Here is a 17,441-nt window from a genome sequence, read left to right as displayed (position 1 = left end):
ATTTGGAGATCTTTTGGCGCATCAACTAAACAATGGTTTCCTGTGCATTTAAAGACTAAAGACATCTATACATTTTAGCCTGCAGTCTGCTGAAAAGGTTGGAAGGCAAATGTGTTATCAGGTCACTGGTGCAGTCAAACAAAGCTATTCCAATAATAGCAATATACTATAAAACAATAAAAAAAAAATACATATCAAGCAGATACATGTAAGTCAAATAAAAAATACAAGTGACACTTGTATTTGTAAGTCAAATCAAAAAGTGATATCTGGTGCTCCAGGTGATGTCAAGAACAAAGGGGCCTGAGCACAGGATTTACTGGAGATATGACTGCCCCTGAGCGCTTCACATTTCCGTTGTACAAAAATATTTAACAGAAACTGTTGCAGTGATGATTGACCTTCTGGAAGTTTCTCCCATATACACACAGGATCTTTGGAGCTCAGCCAAAATGACCACAGATTTTTGGGCACTTCTCTTTACCAAGGTTCCTTTCCCCTGATTACTTAGTTTGGTGGGGCAGCCAGCTCTAGGAATATTCCTGGTCGTTCCAAACTTATTTTATTTACAAATTATGAAGGTCACTGTGCTCTTGGTAACTTTCAGAGCAGCAGATTTGTTATACTCATCTCCAGATCTGTGCCTCCACACAATCCTATTTCTGAGCACTATAGGCAGTTCTTTCCTCCTCATGTCTTGGTTTTTGCTCTGGTATGCATTGTCAGCTGTGAGATCTCATATAGACAGGCATGTGTCTGTCCAAATCATTTCCAATTAACTGACTTCCCACAGGTGGACTACAATCTTGGTGTAGACACATCTCAGAGATGATCAAGAGAGATCTCCAGAGCTAAATTTGAAGTTTGAATACTTATGTCCATGCAAAATTTCATTAAGGGCAAATTGACAAGGAAAATTGTCCTTAATCGCTCGGCCGCTCCTTCCTCAATGCACCTGTGCCGATAACGTCACATCTACACCCAGCGCAGGCGCACTGAGGAAGGAGCGGCCGAGCGAGCGTCCTCCTCTCAGTGCGCCTGCGCCGACTGAAGACCGGTACGGCGCAGGTGCGAGATTTATAATGCAGATAGGGCCAGCCAGAGGACGAGAGCGATCGATGGCCCTGTCAATCAACAGGAGGAGGGGCGTTTTTTTGAAAGCAGGATGCGGCTGCTACCAGCAAGTAACCGCCCTACTTGCTGGTAGAGAGGTAATTTGCATATTATAAAAATCAGTTTTTTAAAGAAACTAGTGAACGAAAAAGGCTAAGAGCACTATATATTGAAAAATCGCTGTATAAGGATTTTATATAGCCAAAAAACGAAAAAATGACTTTTGGGGGGTGACAGAAGCCCTTTAATGTCACGGGCAATTTTTATAATGATAGTCTATGGTGTCACACTACAACATGCGACATGCTGCGACTTCGAGATTGATTTTTCTGCGACTGTCGCGTCGCAGTCGCAGCATGTCGCATGTTGCAGTGCGACACCTTAGACTGCCATTATAAAAATTGTTGCGCGACATTGGTGTAACAAAATGTCACGTGACAAATGTTGCAGTGTAGTTGTGCCCTATCTGTCGTGCGACAAATGTTGTCGTGTAGACCTAGCCTAAGTCTACTTTCACACTCACGTTTGGAGCGGATCCATTATGGATCTGCAAAGACGGATCCGCACCGATAATACAACCGCATGCATCCGTTCAGAACGGATCCGTTTGTATTATCTTTAACATTGCCAAAACGGATCCGTCTTAAACACCATTGAAAGTCAATAGGGGGTGGATCTGTTTTCTATTGTGCCAGATTGTGTCAGTGAAAACGGATGCATCCCCATTGACTTACATTGTGTGCCAGGACGGATCAGTTTGCCTCTGCATCGTCAGGCGGACACCAAAATGTTGCAAGCAGCGTTTTGGTGTCCACCTCCAGAGCGGAATGGAGACAGAACGGAGGCAAACTGATGCATTCTGAGCGGATCCTTTTCCATTCAGAATGCATTAGGACAAAACTGATCCGTTTTGGACCGCTTGTGAGATCCCTGAACAGATCTCACAAACGGAAACCAAAACGCCAGCGTGAAAGTCGCCTAATGCAAATGGATTTACTGACAGAGGTTCCTTAAAGCACTTACTATAAAACGCCTTTGAGCTTTCTGTAAGGAAAACACTTACTACATCGTAGCTGCCTTCAGTCAGTTTAGGAACATGATCGCGATAGAACAGCGTAACACCATTGTAAATCTAGTCTAGTCTGGGCTATTGCAAATATATTATTTTACTGTGTTTTTCTAGACAAAGCTTTTCATTCAGGGAGAATCAATTACATATCTCATTTATCTTTTTTCCCCCCTAAACTGTGGAGGTGGAGATAAAAGGAATGGGAGCATTAAAACTCACACATGGCTGTAATTTAAGAATTTTTTTTTTTTTTACTTCATTGTCCGGAACAGTTGAAAGAAACCTTCAATGAAAGTTTATTAACTAGGCCAATGCCCCAGGCTATAAAGGATCATTTATTACTGGTTTTCTTGCCTTTCCCCTTGTAGTTTTTTACTAAAGCCAGTGTAAAATAATACTTCACAAAATTAAACCTTTGCCCTTCTGCATTATTAAGTCTGCTTTGATTAGATAAAGTAACAATTTATGATCCTTCACAAGGTTACACATTAAATGAATAATGTAATAGACGGCGTGTTCTCCGAGAATGCACTCTTGTTGTATGTAGTAAAACTGTTAAATGGGTTATCTCCTAAAAAAGTAGCATTCTGCAATGAATAGGGCATTTTAAATAAAGCATTATTGCAATATACATGCAATATAAATGTTGTTTTTTATGTACATTTTCCTCTTTGGTAGTGCCCCCCTGTGTCTATCCTTCTGGCCCCCCTGTGTCTATCCTTCAGAAGTAGACTAATGTTCTCAGTAGGTTCCCTGCTCCCTTCTGTCCTCTCACTGCTGGCATAGATGAAGTGAGCCGGGCACCTTTCATTCATTCATCCATCACTACTGCTAAATTCCTAGAAATATATAGCTATATCTCTCTAGGCCAGGGATCAGCAACCTTCGACACTCCAGCTATTCTGAAACTACAACAAGAGTCCTTCTTTCATTTCTGTGGGAGTTATAAGAACAGCTGAGTACCTGTGTAGGCTGGGAGTTGTAGTTTCACAGCAGCTGGAGTGCCGAAGATTACTGACACCCAGCTCTGGGCAATGGAGAAGGAAACTGTGGGGACATTACATACCATATGTATCTCTGGGGCCATGTGTGTGATACTACCTTCTATGCAGGGGATGAATTCTCTGAGACACCGGTGCTTTATGAGCTGTAGTATACCCACAAAAAGGAAAGAAAAAAAAGTCATCCCAAAAAGTTAAACCAGTCTTAAATTTGTGGGATAACCCCTTTTAGGGTACTATACACAACTTTGCACTGGCATTTTTTAGGGGGCTGTAAAAAAATAAAAAAAACGGAATAAATGTGTGCTATTTTTTGAAGCACCTGCATTTTTTTGTATCCTTTTTGGCATTTTTATGGCATTTTTTTTTTTTTTTTTTTATACAAACAGTGGGGGAGATTTATTAAACTGGTGTAAAGGAGCTGTGAAAAATGAAAGGTGGAATCTGATTGGTTGCTATGGGCAGCTAAGCCAGTTCTACTTTATCCCAGTTTGATAAATCTCTCCCAGTGGGTTTAATCACCTTTTCATCTTGGCATTCTTTTCCCCTGTAGAGAAGTTGGTGTGAAAACGTCTGGAAAAACACCAAGAGCTCCACCTTTTTTGAAAGAAGCCAGAAAGACAAAAATGTCACCTAATGAACAAAAATGAAAAGTAGCAGCAAACAAGTGTCCTGCATTTCATACCTCCCATAGACCAGCTAACATGGAGCTGACATTTTTATATATAAAAATACCAAAACACAGGTGCTAAAACTGTAATTACAGAAAATGGTAACAAGTCTAGCAAACTACCAACCCGTTCCTCACATTATGAAAAGCGGAGCAGCAGGATCACTGGTTAGCAATGCCATATATAACCTAGTACAAGGCTATGCACTGCTTATAGAATCACTGCCGTTTATTGGCTTAATCTGGCCTAGTCACAGGTATATCAAATCACAGAAATCCTTTCCTGAGCTACTGAATTATAAACTGTGGATATTATAATTCTAATCACCTCTGCTAACTGTGTGGCATGAACATGTTCACTGTACTACTGGGCATTCTCTAATTATGTAGTGTAAGTATAGAGAATCTCACTATAGGAGAGAAGAGTAATTAAATGGAGATGAACCTATACTAATATATACCAAGGGGTTGCATAAACAGCAATTCCCTTATGGCTACTTATTATTGGAGTTCTTTACAAGGGAGAGTGCCTCAATAATAAACGTGCATCTTCGAAGGGAATTTTCTTTCATTGTAAATCCGTGCAAACTGTGAGCAGCTGTTTTTGGCAGCCTGTGTTGTGGTTGTAGGGCAGTCGATAAAACAACCCTTGTCCTCTGATAAAGAAGCCATTGTGAATGTCAATATGTCGGACTTCTCCTGTTTATTAAGCGGTAGTAATACGGTCGGGTAAAGGACGGTAAACAAACACGCCTAGGGTCAAACCAGGATGTCACGTCAGTACACAAGGAATAGCAAGGACGGGTCAGAGTACAAGCCGAGTGTCAAACTTGGAGGTCACATCAGTACACAAGGGAAGGCGAGGTCAGGTCAGGAACAAAAGCCAAGGGTCAAAATCCAGAGTGGCAGAAGCACTGAGTAGTAGCAGTTAGGCACAAGACCAAAATCACAGGCAACCTGTGGCCAGCAGGCTGCCTGTATAAATAGTGAAAGGCTAAGGTCATGTGACGTGGCCAGCGTCACATGACTTGCTCAGACACAGAAGCCGAGCACCGAGTGGCCAGCTCGGTGCTCAGCCTGATACTGTTGCAAGGGAAATGGAGGACGCTGACCGCACAGACAGCAGAAGCGAGGTCGGGTCCGCTCTGCCCCCTGTTACCTGGGAGATGGAGACGCCGCGTGCATTGCTGCTCAGGGAGAGAGGCAGGACGCCGGTGGCGCAGCACAGGAAGATCGCGTTGGCGGCGCCCTGTGACACCTCCTCCAGGAAAATGTCTCTCTGGTCCCACCTGTTGGGGAAAGCTACCATGTGAGTCTTGCAACATGTTGCAGTTCTTGCAACATGACCACAGATATTGGGGGTCAATTATTAAGACCACTATAGCTGACTGTGGATCCCCCGAAGTTGAAGTTCTAAGGAGGCATCGACCTCTACATAACTTCAGCGTATCCTGCGCCAGTCTAACTGTAAGCCAGCTTCCTTGCTGGTTTACATGTAGACCATTTTATACGCCTAAAACAGGCGTGAAAAATGATGAATGGGATAGGACGCCTTCCCCGCCCACACCACGCCCACTTTTTTAGACCTGGTGTGAGCGGGGAATAGCCACAGATTGTGGCACAAATCACCTGTGCTAGAAATACGCCTAATATAGCCGTATTTTTGGATAGTAAATGACCCCCATTATCTCTGGCACGTAAATCTGGTAGTCTGTTCGCTGAGTCCTCATTATAGTGAATGGGGATCCAGCGGTGTGTGTTAGTGAGCAGCTATGCTGGATATGGTAACACCATTAGTCTGTTCCTCTGCAAGAACAGACTACCAGATTTACATGCCAGAGATGTGAACGTAGCTTAATCCAAACCAGAATCTCGTCCATAAATAAAAAAGACCCAGATTAGTTGGATTTCATGCAGTCCAGTAGAAAGCTACACGCTGCAATACCATGACAAATTGTACCAGTGAAAAGTAGCTTTTTATCTCTATTAGAAAATTAGTGTTTGTATAGTATCCAAATAATTAGTTAGAGTCAGACTGGTTCACCAGAGTAACAGAGGATCCTTTGGTTTGCACAGACTCTGATATAATTAGGGGCCCCATAGGTGCAGTAGAAGATTTTATGCTGACTTTGGAGCCAATGACTTGCCACTAGGGTCTATTTCTTTTAATATGACTCACAAACAACCAATTAGGTTAACCTATTATTGAGGATATGTCTTGAGTGTACAGTGATTATTAAAAAGTGGATGCACACACATTCTGTATAAATGTAGGGTGGGTCCTTATTACTGTAGACTAGAGGACCCAAGAAACCCCTGTCAGACACTGATGTTCCTGTGGGCTTAATAAAGTCAAAGTAATTTGAACAAAATCACTGAATCACTGTATTATAGTAGAAATAACCTTGCTATTCATCTAATTGTTAAACATTTCTACAAAAAGACATATTGGTTTTAATATATGTAAATAAATAAAAAATTATATATATATATATATATATATATATATATATATATACTGTATATATACTGTATATATAGTAGATATAAAAAGTCTACACACCCCTGTTAAAATGTCAGGTTTCTGTGCTGTAAAAAAAAATCTAAGATAATTCATTTCAGAACTTTTTCCACCTTTAATGTGACCTATAAACTGTACCACTCAATAGAAAAACAAACTGAAATCTTTTAGGTAGAGGGAAGAAAACAAAACAAAGACTAAAATAATGTGGTTGCATAAGTGTGCATACCCTCTTATAACTGGGGATGTAGCTGTGTCCAGAATTAAGCAATCACATTCAAAATCATGTTAAATAGGAGTCAGCATACACCTGCTATCATTTAAAGTGCCTCTGATTAACCGCAAATAAAGTTCAGTTGCTCTAGTTGGTCTTTCCTGAATTTTTCTTAGTCGCATCGCACAGCAAAATCCATGGTCCACAGAGAGCTTCCAAAGCATCACAGGGATCTCATTGTTAAAATGTATCAGTCAGGAGAAGGGTACAAAATAATTTCCAGGGCATTATATCTACCATGGAACTCAGTGAAGACAGTCATCATCAAGTGTAGAAAATATGGCACAACAGGGACATTACCAAGAACTGGACATCCCTCCAAAATTTATGAAAAGACGAGAAGAAAACTGGTCTGGGAGGCTACCAAGAGACCTACAGCAGCATTAAATGAGCTGCAGGAATATCTGGCAAGTACTGGCTGTGTAGTACATGTGACAACAATCTCCTGTATTCTTTATATGTCTGGGCTATGGGGTAGAGTTGCAAGATGAAAGCCTTATCTTACGAAGAAAAACATCCAAGCCAGGCTACATTTTGCAAAAACACATCTCAAGTCTCCCAAAAGCATGTGGGAAAAGGTGTTATGGTCTGATGAAACCAAGGTTGAACTTTTTGGCCATAATTCCAAAAGATATGTTTGGTGCAAAAACAACACTGCACATCACCAAAAGAACACCATACCCACAGTGAAGCATGGTGGTGGCAGCATCATGCCAAGGGGCTGTTTTTCTTCAGCTGGAACTGGGGACTTAGTTAAGCTAGAGGGAATTATGAACAGTTCCAAATACCAGTCAATATTGGCACAAAACCTTCAGGCTTCGGCTAGAAAGCTGAATATGAAGAGGAACTTCTTCTTTCAGCATGACAACGACCCAAATCAACAAAGGAATGGCTTCACCAGAGCTTAAAGTTTTGGAATGGCCCAATCAGAGAGGTGATCTGAAGAGGGCTGTGCACAGGAGATGCCCTCGCAATCTGACAGATTTGGAGTGTTTTTGCAAAGAAGAGTTGGCAAATCTTGCCAAGTCAAAATGTGCCATGCTGGTAGACTCATACCCAAAAAGACTGAGTGCTGTAATAAAATCAAAAGGTGATTCAACAAAGTATTAGTTTAAGGGTGTGCACACTTATGCAACCATATTATTTTATTTTTATATTTTTTCTTCCCTTTACCTAAAAGATTTCAGTGTGTTTTTCAATTGTGTTGTACAGTTTATAGGTCACATTAAAGGTGGAAAAAGTTCTGAAATGATTTATCTTTGTCTTTTTTACATCACAGAAAACTGACATTTTAACAGGGGTGTGTAGACTTTTTATATCCACTGTGTGTATATATATAGTTTAAAACATGTTATATTTTAACCTACAAGATATGGCGTTTATGTAAGAAGATATTACTGCCAATACTGGACCAAAGTGCAGAATACAGATGTAGCAAACTTTAACATGACCTTTCACTGGCTTTTATTATGTTAAAAGTGTTTTCCGAAATCTTTGTACTAATGACTTATCCCCTAGATAGGTCATCAATATTCGATCAGTGGGGGTCCAATGCTTAAGACCCCTTCCAATCAACTGTTTGAGAAGGCACACAGTAGCTCTGCGGCCTTCTCTCTGCTTACTAAGCACAATCATTTGATAGTACCTGTGCTTGGTATCGCAACTCAGCACCATTCACTTCAATGGGGCTGAGATGTGCCTATGCCATGTGACCAATGAACATGACTTCACATGACCTAGGGAAAGCCGTGAGAAGGCAGGCCTTCTCAAACAGATGATTGGTGAGGGTCCCGAATGTCGGACCCCCACCAATCAGATACTGATGAGCTATCCAGAGGACAGGTCATCAGTATATAAGTCTCGAAAAACTCTTTAAGTATTAATTCAAAGCTTGCTGCAACAGTGTAGTTAACTTAAAGGGGTATTCTGGTTACATAAAGTTATCCCATATTCACAAGATAAGGGGATAACTATAAGATCAGTCGACCCCCTATCACTTGGACCCGACCACGAGAATTGGGGCCCCATATCATGTAGATGCCTCCAAAAATAAAGGAGAGGCCGATCGCGCACGCGAGCGGTTGCTACATTTATTTCTGTGGGAATTCCAAAGATAGCCAAGCCCTGTAGTTGGCTACCTCCGGAACACCCATGGTAATGAATAGAGCATCTGCGCCCATGGCCAACCACCCGCTCAGTTCATTTCTGGGGGCTCCACGGGGTACAGGGCCACTTTCTCGTAATCGGTGGGGTTCCCAGGGGTATGATCTCCACCAAACTAATAGCTATCCCCTATCCTGTGGATTGGGGATATCTTTATATAACCTAAATACTGTTTGAGGTGCCAAGTTAACCTTTGCAACATCTGTACGTTAATCTAGACAAAGGCATGAAGTCCAGCACTCAGTAGGAAACCATAAAAATGCCATACTTTAATCCAAGTATTAAAAATGGTAGCCATGAGTTGTTGCATTAGTCTGAAACATGTAGACCAGCTACAAGGGTGACAGGCCCTGAGTATTTTCTTGTACTTTTTAGTATTTGGGTTAAAGTTTGAAGTTTTTATGGTTTCCCACTGAGCGCTGGACTTTTTTGGGATTCCAGACTTGCTCTCTAGTCTCTTGTGCACCAGACGTGGAACTCTGTATAAAGGGGTGATCTGACTATTTATTGCTATATGTATGTTAATTGTATACTGTATACATAAACTGATATATTACATGTAAAAGATAGTTATCTGCTAATTGCATTGTGCATCCTTTCTGCTCTGCCATAGTTTATGAGAAATGTCTAAATGATGACATAGCCAAATTTAAGGGGCTAGTAAAGTCTAAACTCATGTATAATGCTCCCAACGATTACCCGGCTATATCATGTGAGAAGTTGTACAGTCATGGCGTTTTCTGTATGTGTGTGCTTTCAACAGAAAATATTGAGATGATTCATTGGCACTTTTTCTCATTAGTAATTAAAATGTCAGGTTTTGATACGCCTTGATGGTCTGTCTGCTTTAATTTTCCTCTGGATCCAACCTGTTCTTGTTCTTTATATAACAAACCACCTCTATGTTTTACATAACTATTTCAGATTTGCAGACTGCAGATGTAGCAAAGTTGAGTATGTCATATGTACCAAAGATGAAGTTGTCATGATTCCTTACATAGCAAAGTGTTATTTTTGGTTTTCTGTAGGACTGCAGCTAAAGCTATTGCTTTACAATTCACTAATGCATCCTCAGTCCAAAATGTTATATAATACATTCAGTTCTGCTACCTTTGCTTGTTTTTTCAATCTTTTTTTTTACAATAAGTCTTATAACATCAGCTATTTGTAGGAGTCCAACTGCTGGAACCCCTGGAAAAAACTGTTAGCATTTCTATACTTCTGGGGATAAATTGAAGACCTATATAACACCTATTAAAGTGACTAGACCCATTGAGGTGTGCCTTGGACCAGGCCCTTCATAATTGCCGTATGTCCTTAGTGGGCAGTAACTTTAATAATTGTTATGATTCAAATAACTTGGATTCATGTTTTAAATAGGTAATTGTAACAATAATATGATTGCGTAATTTGTGAAAGATCCATTAGTATTCCTTCTTTACATAATAAAAAGGATCTGCATTTTCTTTGGTTTTAAATTATATCTGCTTCAGAGAATAATTGCTGAAACATTCATAGACTTAAACTGTAGATGAAAGCATACTTGTTGTTTCAGCTAGCACTTTACTACTGAAATTATTTCGGGTCATTAAATGCCATATGTCATTTATCATCAGTTTTTCCCTCTGTAAGCTCCATCGCTAACTTGTCAGTTTTCTATGAGCTGAGCTCCAGGAAGGCTAGAGACTAGCTGCTATATTGTCTCCCATACACAGCACACATAGAGAAGAGGAGATTATGCTTTCCTATCTATATCACACTCTTATAAGCTTCAGTCGCAAGGAGTACATTAATGAGCAGTGTGACTTTGAATCCGGCACCGGGGTGACATAGAAATTTTACTAGAGTCATTAGCAGTGTCTTTCTGTCTGTGTCTTTCATACTTTTTTTTGGTCTCTTTCTCTTCAGCTGCTTACTCTTCCCCTCCCTCTCTATTGACTTTGCTGGTTAGCATGTAACCTCATTCCTCAGTCTCAGCTCTCAGGACAGATTTTAGTCATGAATTGAAAGTGAATGATAAGTGCAGGAGGCAGGGGAAGGAGAAGGAATGAGGCATTAGATATATATTACAGTTAGTAAGTATCTTATATTCGCTTGTACTTTTGATGTTGCAAAGTTTATGGAAGCAACAGTGTCTGTTTAAACGAATACATCTAAGAAAGATCAATTATCTAATATACGATCTTTATTGTATTCACTTCCAGAAATGCAATAATGTCCCTTTGCTAAAAAGTGTTGTTAGAGGGCACTGAAAACCCAACCATTGTCAGGGCGTCCAACAACAGGATGATGGCTTGACAGGGAAGCTGTGAGAAATTAAAATGTGAGAATTGCTGTTCATGTAATTACCTAATATATAAGTTTAGGTTCTCCAAAGATCAATTTACATTTTAATGTTTCCTGTAATTTAAAATGCTATAAGATAGATCCTGTAGAGGTGATGAGGAGGTAAAGCCAGCTTCTAGTTGCTGATGTCCATGTTGGTGTTCATTTTGACTCATAGAATGATCTCCTCAGGGATTAAAACAATTGAGCATTTATGCTTGAAACTAACAAGACTGCTGCAATAACGCCATGATGTATTGTGTATATCAATATGGCTCTGGTAGCACTTAGAATACAAACAAGGTTTTTTAACGACACGCCACTACATTTCAGCTGTAGAATCAGTTTTATGCCATCTGCCTATCAGATGGTTTGTAACCAAGACTGCGTATTATTGCCACATGCCACATGTCTGACTTTCCTTTTTTTGTATTTAGGTTGCTAACAATTTTCTACAAATATTGTTGGGTATTTATTTATTTTTTTATAGCACAAAATATAATTTATTTCCTCTAAAAGCAGGTACACAATATGTATCAATACTATTACCAAAAAGCAATTACATTCATGAACATATCTTCCTATATATTGCATTAATGTATATTCATATATTGTATAATAAAGGCTATGTGCTGTGCCGGGATTCCATGCCTGGCACTGTTTTGCCCCTCCAGGCGGGCACGGGCACTGGTTCACTCACTTTGCTGCTGCCTTTACCTGGTGGCCAGGTCTTACTGGGCCAAAGCCAGCCATCTGAGTCCTGTATTTCCTGTTGCAAGCCTGGGCCAAAGCCAGCCATCTGAGTCCTGTATTTTCTGTTGCAAGCCTCAGTCTGCGTCTGTTTTCTAGTACTCCTCTCTTGTCCCGTACAGCGAGCAGGCACTCCTTGGCTCTTAAAGGGCCAGTGCGTGCACACACACCATAGACTTTACCAACGAATTGCTGGACACCTGTCAGTATTTAAGGTAGTCTGCCCATGTTGTGACCTATTCCAGATTTCCGACTCTGTTCCTGTCTTGACCTGCACTTTATTACCATATTGACTCTCCTTTGCCTGCCCTGACCTCAGGCCTGTTTCACTTATTCACATGAACTCTTCCTGCCTTGACCTCAACCTGTTACTGACTATGAGTTTGCCTGACCCCTCTGTGCTCCGTACTGGTGTCCCTGACCCCCATGGGTCAGCGTTCAACCACACCGGGACTATTTCAGGAGGTAGTGGCGTGGTGGCTCCCATGTAGTGAAGTCCAGATCCCTGTATAGAGGTTAAAGAGTGAATACCAGGGAACTACCATGTTTAGCTCAAAGTCAAAACTGTTGATTGACACACACACACTAATTGTTACACAATGTTTTGTTTTGGACAGTCCCTTTCCACAAGCCTTATTTTTGTCGGTTGAAGTAATTAAGGGGAGGTGCTGGAATCTGGAAACTCTCTTAGCTTAGTCTATATAATGTATATAGACTGAGTATAGCTAAACTGAATGGCAGTTGGTTCTCACCAAAATTAAATAAGGAAATTACATTGTGTTTTTTTATGGGCATCTTTTGTTATTCTCTTCTTAAATATGTTTTGAGCGTCCCTACCAGTTTTGCCATTTCCATTATTGAAGTACCCCAGCAAATTAGTTAATTTGCTACTAATGGGTTAATATCCATGATTAATTTTAATACGCTATGTCTATGTGATGTTTGTTATGGAAGAGCTGAAATTAAGTTTTTATGCCCTACTCAGCAGGAAGGGGCTGCCCCCTCCCCCATCTCTGAGTTAGGAGCAAGTGAGTCAGGTCAAAACAGATTGTGGGAAGGGAAGCAGTTGTATGTGTGCAGAAGTGAGATCTGCTGTAGAAAAGCTTCATCCTTATATGCTATTCAACTGCCATCAACCTCTGAGAGAGAAAGAAGTAGAGAATGTATTGTGGGACCAAAGTGAAGTATTAGTGTTAGGGACAGACAGTAAGTGCAGTCGCTCTTATATAGCAACATACATTACTGTTGATAGAAATAATATGTTGCCATGGGCACCCGCCATTCTTTTACCACATATTAGCTAATTATTGAAGGATCTGCACCCCGCTGTGAGAATTTGAGTTCTTATTGTTAAGGTGCACCCTTTTGGTCTACTTTTGCACAACTTAAATCACGAGGGAGTCCTGCCTCGCACCCTTAAACCTCAGCACATCAAGAGAAACCCAGTTGACATCTGGCAGGAGTTCCTAGAAAGCTCAAGGTGTGGCCTGAGGGAGCTTTGGAATTAGGACAGCCATTATGGACCACTACTACTATCTCGGCCACCACTACCACGCCCATACTTTTCTCCACTTTCCCCATGGACTTGCTGCACTGTTACATGTCACAATCATTACATTTTATTGAAACCACTGTTTAAAGTGTGACAGTTATTTCAGGTGAATTTCAGTGTTTTTGACCATTGTACATTATGATTTGTACCTGCATTATCGGCATTTCCCCTCTGCAGGCTTCATCTCTAATTGTTAAGTTCCTGAGCTCAGTTCCAGAGTGGGTAGAGATTAGCTACTTTCATGTCTCCCTTACACAGCACACATGGAAAAGAAGAGCTCATTCTCCCCTATCAGTGTGCAGTTTATACAGCAGTGTAACTGTGAATTAAGTACTGGGGGTGAGATAAAAAAACAAAACTAAAAACTAAAACAAAGATTGTCTCCCTCTCTCTCCTGAAGGAATCCAGCCTACCTGTGTAGTACATTACATTCATTTCGCCTTCTATTACATATTTTGACAGAGGTTTCCGTAACTGGACCCATAGAAATTAGCAGATTTTTTTAACAGCCTTCAGTTTAAAAAGTGATTTCCTTTATACTTCATAAGGGGGTTATCTGGTTTCATGATTTTGATGACCTGTCCTCCGGATAGGTTATTAATGTCAGATCATTGGGGTCTCTTCTGGCACCTCCATCGATCAGCTGTTTGAAGTGTTCTTGTGAGGACTGCGTCCTCTCAAGACTTTACCTCTATGCCATCTACATTGTAGTGTTGTTGCCGTGTAGGTACAGCATCCCTATTGGAGATGAAGCTGTAATTACACTACATCACCACTACAATGGGGACAGTGAGCAGATAAACTTTGAACAGCTGATCAGTGGGGTTGCTGGAATTAAGACCCCCGCCAATCTGATATTGGTAACCTATCCTTTTGTAATTGTGCCTAAAGCATGTACAGTACCTAATGTTAGCTCAGTTTTTAAAATACCTTTGAAAAAGAATCAATAGACCCAAAAGTGTATGAATTTGAAATGATTGTGCTCAATTTATTGTGCGCACTCAAATTTTCTAGTATCTTTTTTGCCTTCAGTTTAACAAATGAAATCCTCTATTATGCACAAATATATTCGTTAAAGCTCCTGCAAGAATGAGTGCTCGCCATTTTCTACCATGATTGACAGATCACTCACACAAGAGGCCTGTAAAAATATTATATGGAACTTAATATTTATTACCAGCCACATAAAAGTGAGTGGCATAAAGCAGAGTTCTGTATATTACTGAATCAGTCATGTATTCTGCGTTTTAATTCTTAACACAAAAACGCCATCTGGTATGACTATTCATTGGCCTGATCACCTGCTAAAGAACTGGTTAGGTGTATTAATGCAGCAGAAATTAAATTGTCACTGTGGGAGAGCTGAACTAACCTAAAAATGGTTTTCTCAACCATGGCAGAATCTGCTTTAGTAGGATATTTTATTTTCTATGCTTACCTAAAGGCTTATTCAGAGACGCAATGTTCATGTCCTTGTGCTGTCCACGGACTGAACAGAGACCTATTATAGACAGTGGGTCAGTTCACATGTCACAGTTTCCATCGGTCCACACAGAGAAAAAAATCAGCATGCACTTTTTCGGTCTGATCTTCATCGAGACATGCCTGTTCAAGTAAATTGGTGTGCAAGAGAAACAGACAGCACACAGTCCATTGAAAAAAAACCCGCCATTTTTAGATGTGGGAACTAGCCCAAGTTTAGCATCACTCATCTGAGTGTTCAGTTAATCATTATGCCCATGCTTGCAATGCCTAAACAGATATAGTTGAATCCTAATATGTTCCTTAATCTTTCCCAGGTCTGACAGCAGCGGCCGCAGCAGCCGCGGCTGCTACCAATGCGGCAATAGCTGAAGCAATGAAGGTTAAGAAAATCAAGTTGGAAGCTATGAGCAACTACCACAGCAGCAATACACAGCATGGTGCAGACTCTGACAATGGCGATCTCAGTTCAAGTGTTGGTAAGCATCAGTCAACTTTTAAAAATCACAGTTAGATTATTGCAGATTTTTATAGTGACCCGCATTGAAATGATAGTATTACTGTTTACAGAAAAAAAAATTCAAATCACAAATTAAGATTCAAATGAAACACTGGTAAGAAATATGATGAAGATAATCTCCAGTACCTTTTAGAATGTTTCACTCTAGTGTATATGATTTCATTGTTTGTATCAGTTTAATGTGGACTAAATGTTATTAGTATATGATAACGGCTGCTCTATATTAACATTTGTATAGCTTTAAAGGGAACCTGTCACCTGGATTTTGGTTATAGATTTGAGGACATGGGCTGCTAGATGGCCACTACCATATCCGCAATATCCAGTCCCCATAGCTCTGTGTGCTTTTATTGTGTCAAAAAAAGATTTTCTAGATATGTACATTAACCTTAGATGAGGTCTTGTCTCCTCCAGGCTTGAGAGATGAGTCCAGGGTTCTCTGACTCTGAGCCCAGCCACGGCCACTGTGAAGGAGCCCAGCACCGCCCCGCATCCTCTGAATCTCCTCCTTGCTCCCCGACGTCACAAAGCTAGAGCGGCGCAATCTCGCGATGCCCGAGCTAGCGCATGCGCAGTTTGTTCCCTGAGCCCAGCACAGGGAAGGAACACTATGCCGACACTGCGCAGACGCTAGCTCGCTCATTGCGAGATTACGGCGCTCTAGATCTGTGACGTCAGGGAGCAAGGAGGAGATTCGGAGGATGCATGGTCGTGCTGGGCTCTTTCACAGTGGGCATGGCTGGGCTCCAGAATTGTTAGTAGCCTCATTTACATATATATATATATATATATATATATAAAATCTTTTATTTATTTTTTACACAATAAAAAGCAGAGAGAGCTATGGGGACTGGGTATTGCGGATGTGCTAGCAGCGATCTAGCAGCCCATGTCATCAGCTCTATACCCCAAATTCCAGTGACAGGTTCCCTTTAAAGTTGGTCTTTCACTAGTTGCTAAATCAAATGATCAATGTATAATATAATGATAAACAATATTTCCACTTCCCGTCATTATCAGATTTAGGCTGTATTTATACTATGGTTAGTTGCTGTATTTTTATAGCTATTATAGCATAATCTGCAGCCATAAAAAATACCACAACCCCAGTGGAAACCTATGGACCCTAAGTTATTGCGATACACCAGGATACATTGGGAATCATATCCATTTTGAAAACAGATCCATCCAAGTTTCATGGCTCCATTATGAACTGAAGCCATGGCTGTAGTCTGAACAGAGCCTTTTTGTTCACTCTTTGTCCAGCCATTTACAATTTTACAAAAACACTTCCAGGTCCTGTGATTCATGGTCTTTCTGCTTCCTGATCCCTCTCAGCCAATCATTGGTTAAGGCGGGCCACCGCTATGGCCAATAATAGGCTGAGTGGGCATTTCCTGATTATCAAAAAGTACTGGAAAGAGTAGACCAGTGGTGATTTGTAGGGAGGGGAGCGTCAAGGAATAATAAAGCAAGTACTGATTTACCATATTTCTTATTTCACATCATTTAAAAAAGAAAGGGACAAAAAACCCATTCATGATTTTACACTTTGAAATATCCTTTTATTCTTACAACAGATTTGCAAGTAGAGGAACATGGCTATGGTAATGGAACAAAACAAAAAGATGTGTGTTCTTTGCCACTAAGGCTACTTTCACACTAGTGTTTTCAATTTCGCTATTGAGATCTGTCATAGGATCTCAATAGTGGAAGAAAACACTTCAGTTTTGTCCCCATTCATTGTCAATGGGGACAAAACTGAACTGAACGAAACGGAATGCAATAAAATGCATTCTGTTCCGTTTGGTTGCTCTCTTAATGCGGACAGAATAACGCTGTTTTGCAGTCCGCAGTGAGGTGCGGAACAAGATGGATCCATCCTCACACACAATGTAAGTCAGTGGGGATGTATCTGTTTTCTCTGACACAAAAGAAAACGGATCTGTCTCCCATTGACTTTCAATAGTGTTCATGACAGATCCGTGTCTAGATAAGACA

General features: G+C 40.6%; 1 protein-coding gene across 5 annotated transcripts in view; it reads left to right on the top strand.

The window, feature by feature from the left end:
• Positions 1-17,441, top strand: part of DACH1 (dachshund family transcription factor 1) — a 228,705-nt gene that overhangs the window by 35,515 nt on the left and 175,749 nt on the right. For all 5 annotated transcript variants that reach the window (XM_044286061.1, XM_044286059.1, XM_044286057.1 and 2 more), the window contains exon 2: positions 15,238-15,399. In XM_044286061.1, the coding sequence (XP_044141996.1) occupies positions 15,238-15,399 (162 nt within the window). The remainder of the gene's footprint in view (positions 1-15,237; positions 15,400-17,441) is intronic.

This window comes from Bufo gargarizans, chromosome 3 (genome assembly GCF_014858855.1).
Source record: "Bufo gargarizans isolate SCDJY-AF-19 chromosome 3, ASM1485885v1, whole genome shotgun sequence".
Classification (NCBI taxonomy): Eukaryota; Metazoa; Chordata; class Amphibia; order Anura; family Bufonidae; genus Bufo; species Bufo gargarizans.
Note: the sequence above shows the minus strand (reverse complement) of the source record. Positions and strands in the feature narration are given on the sequence as shown.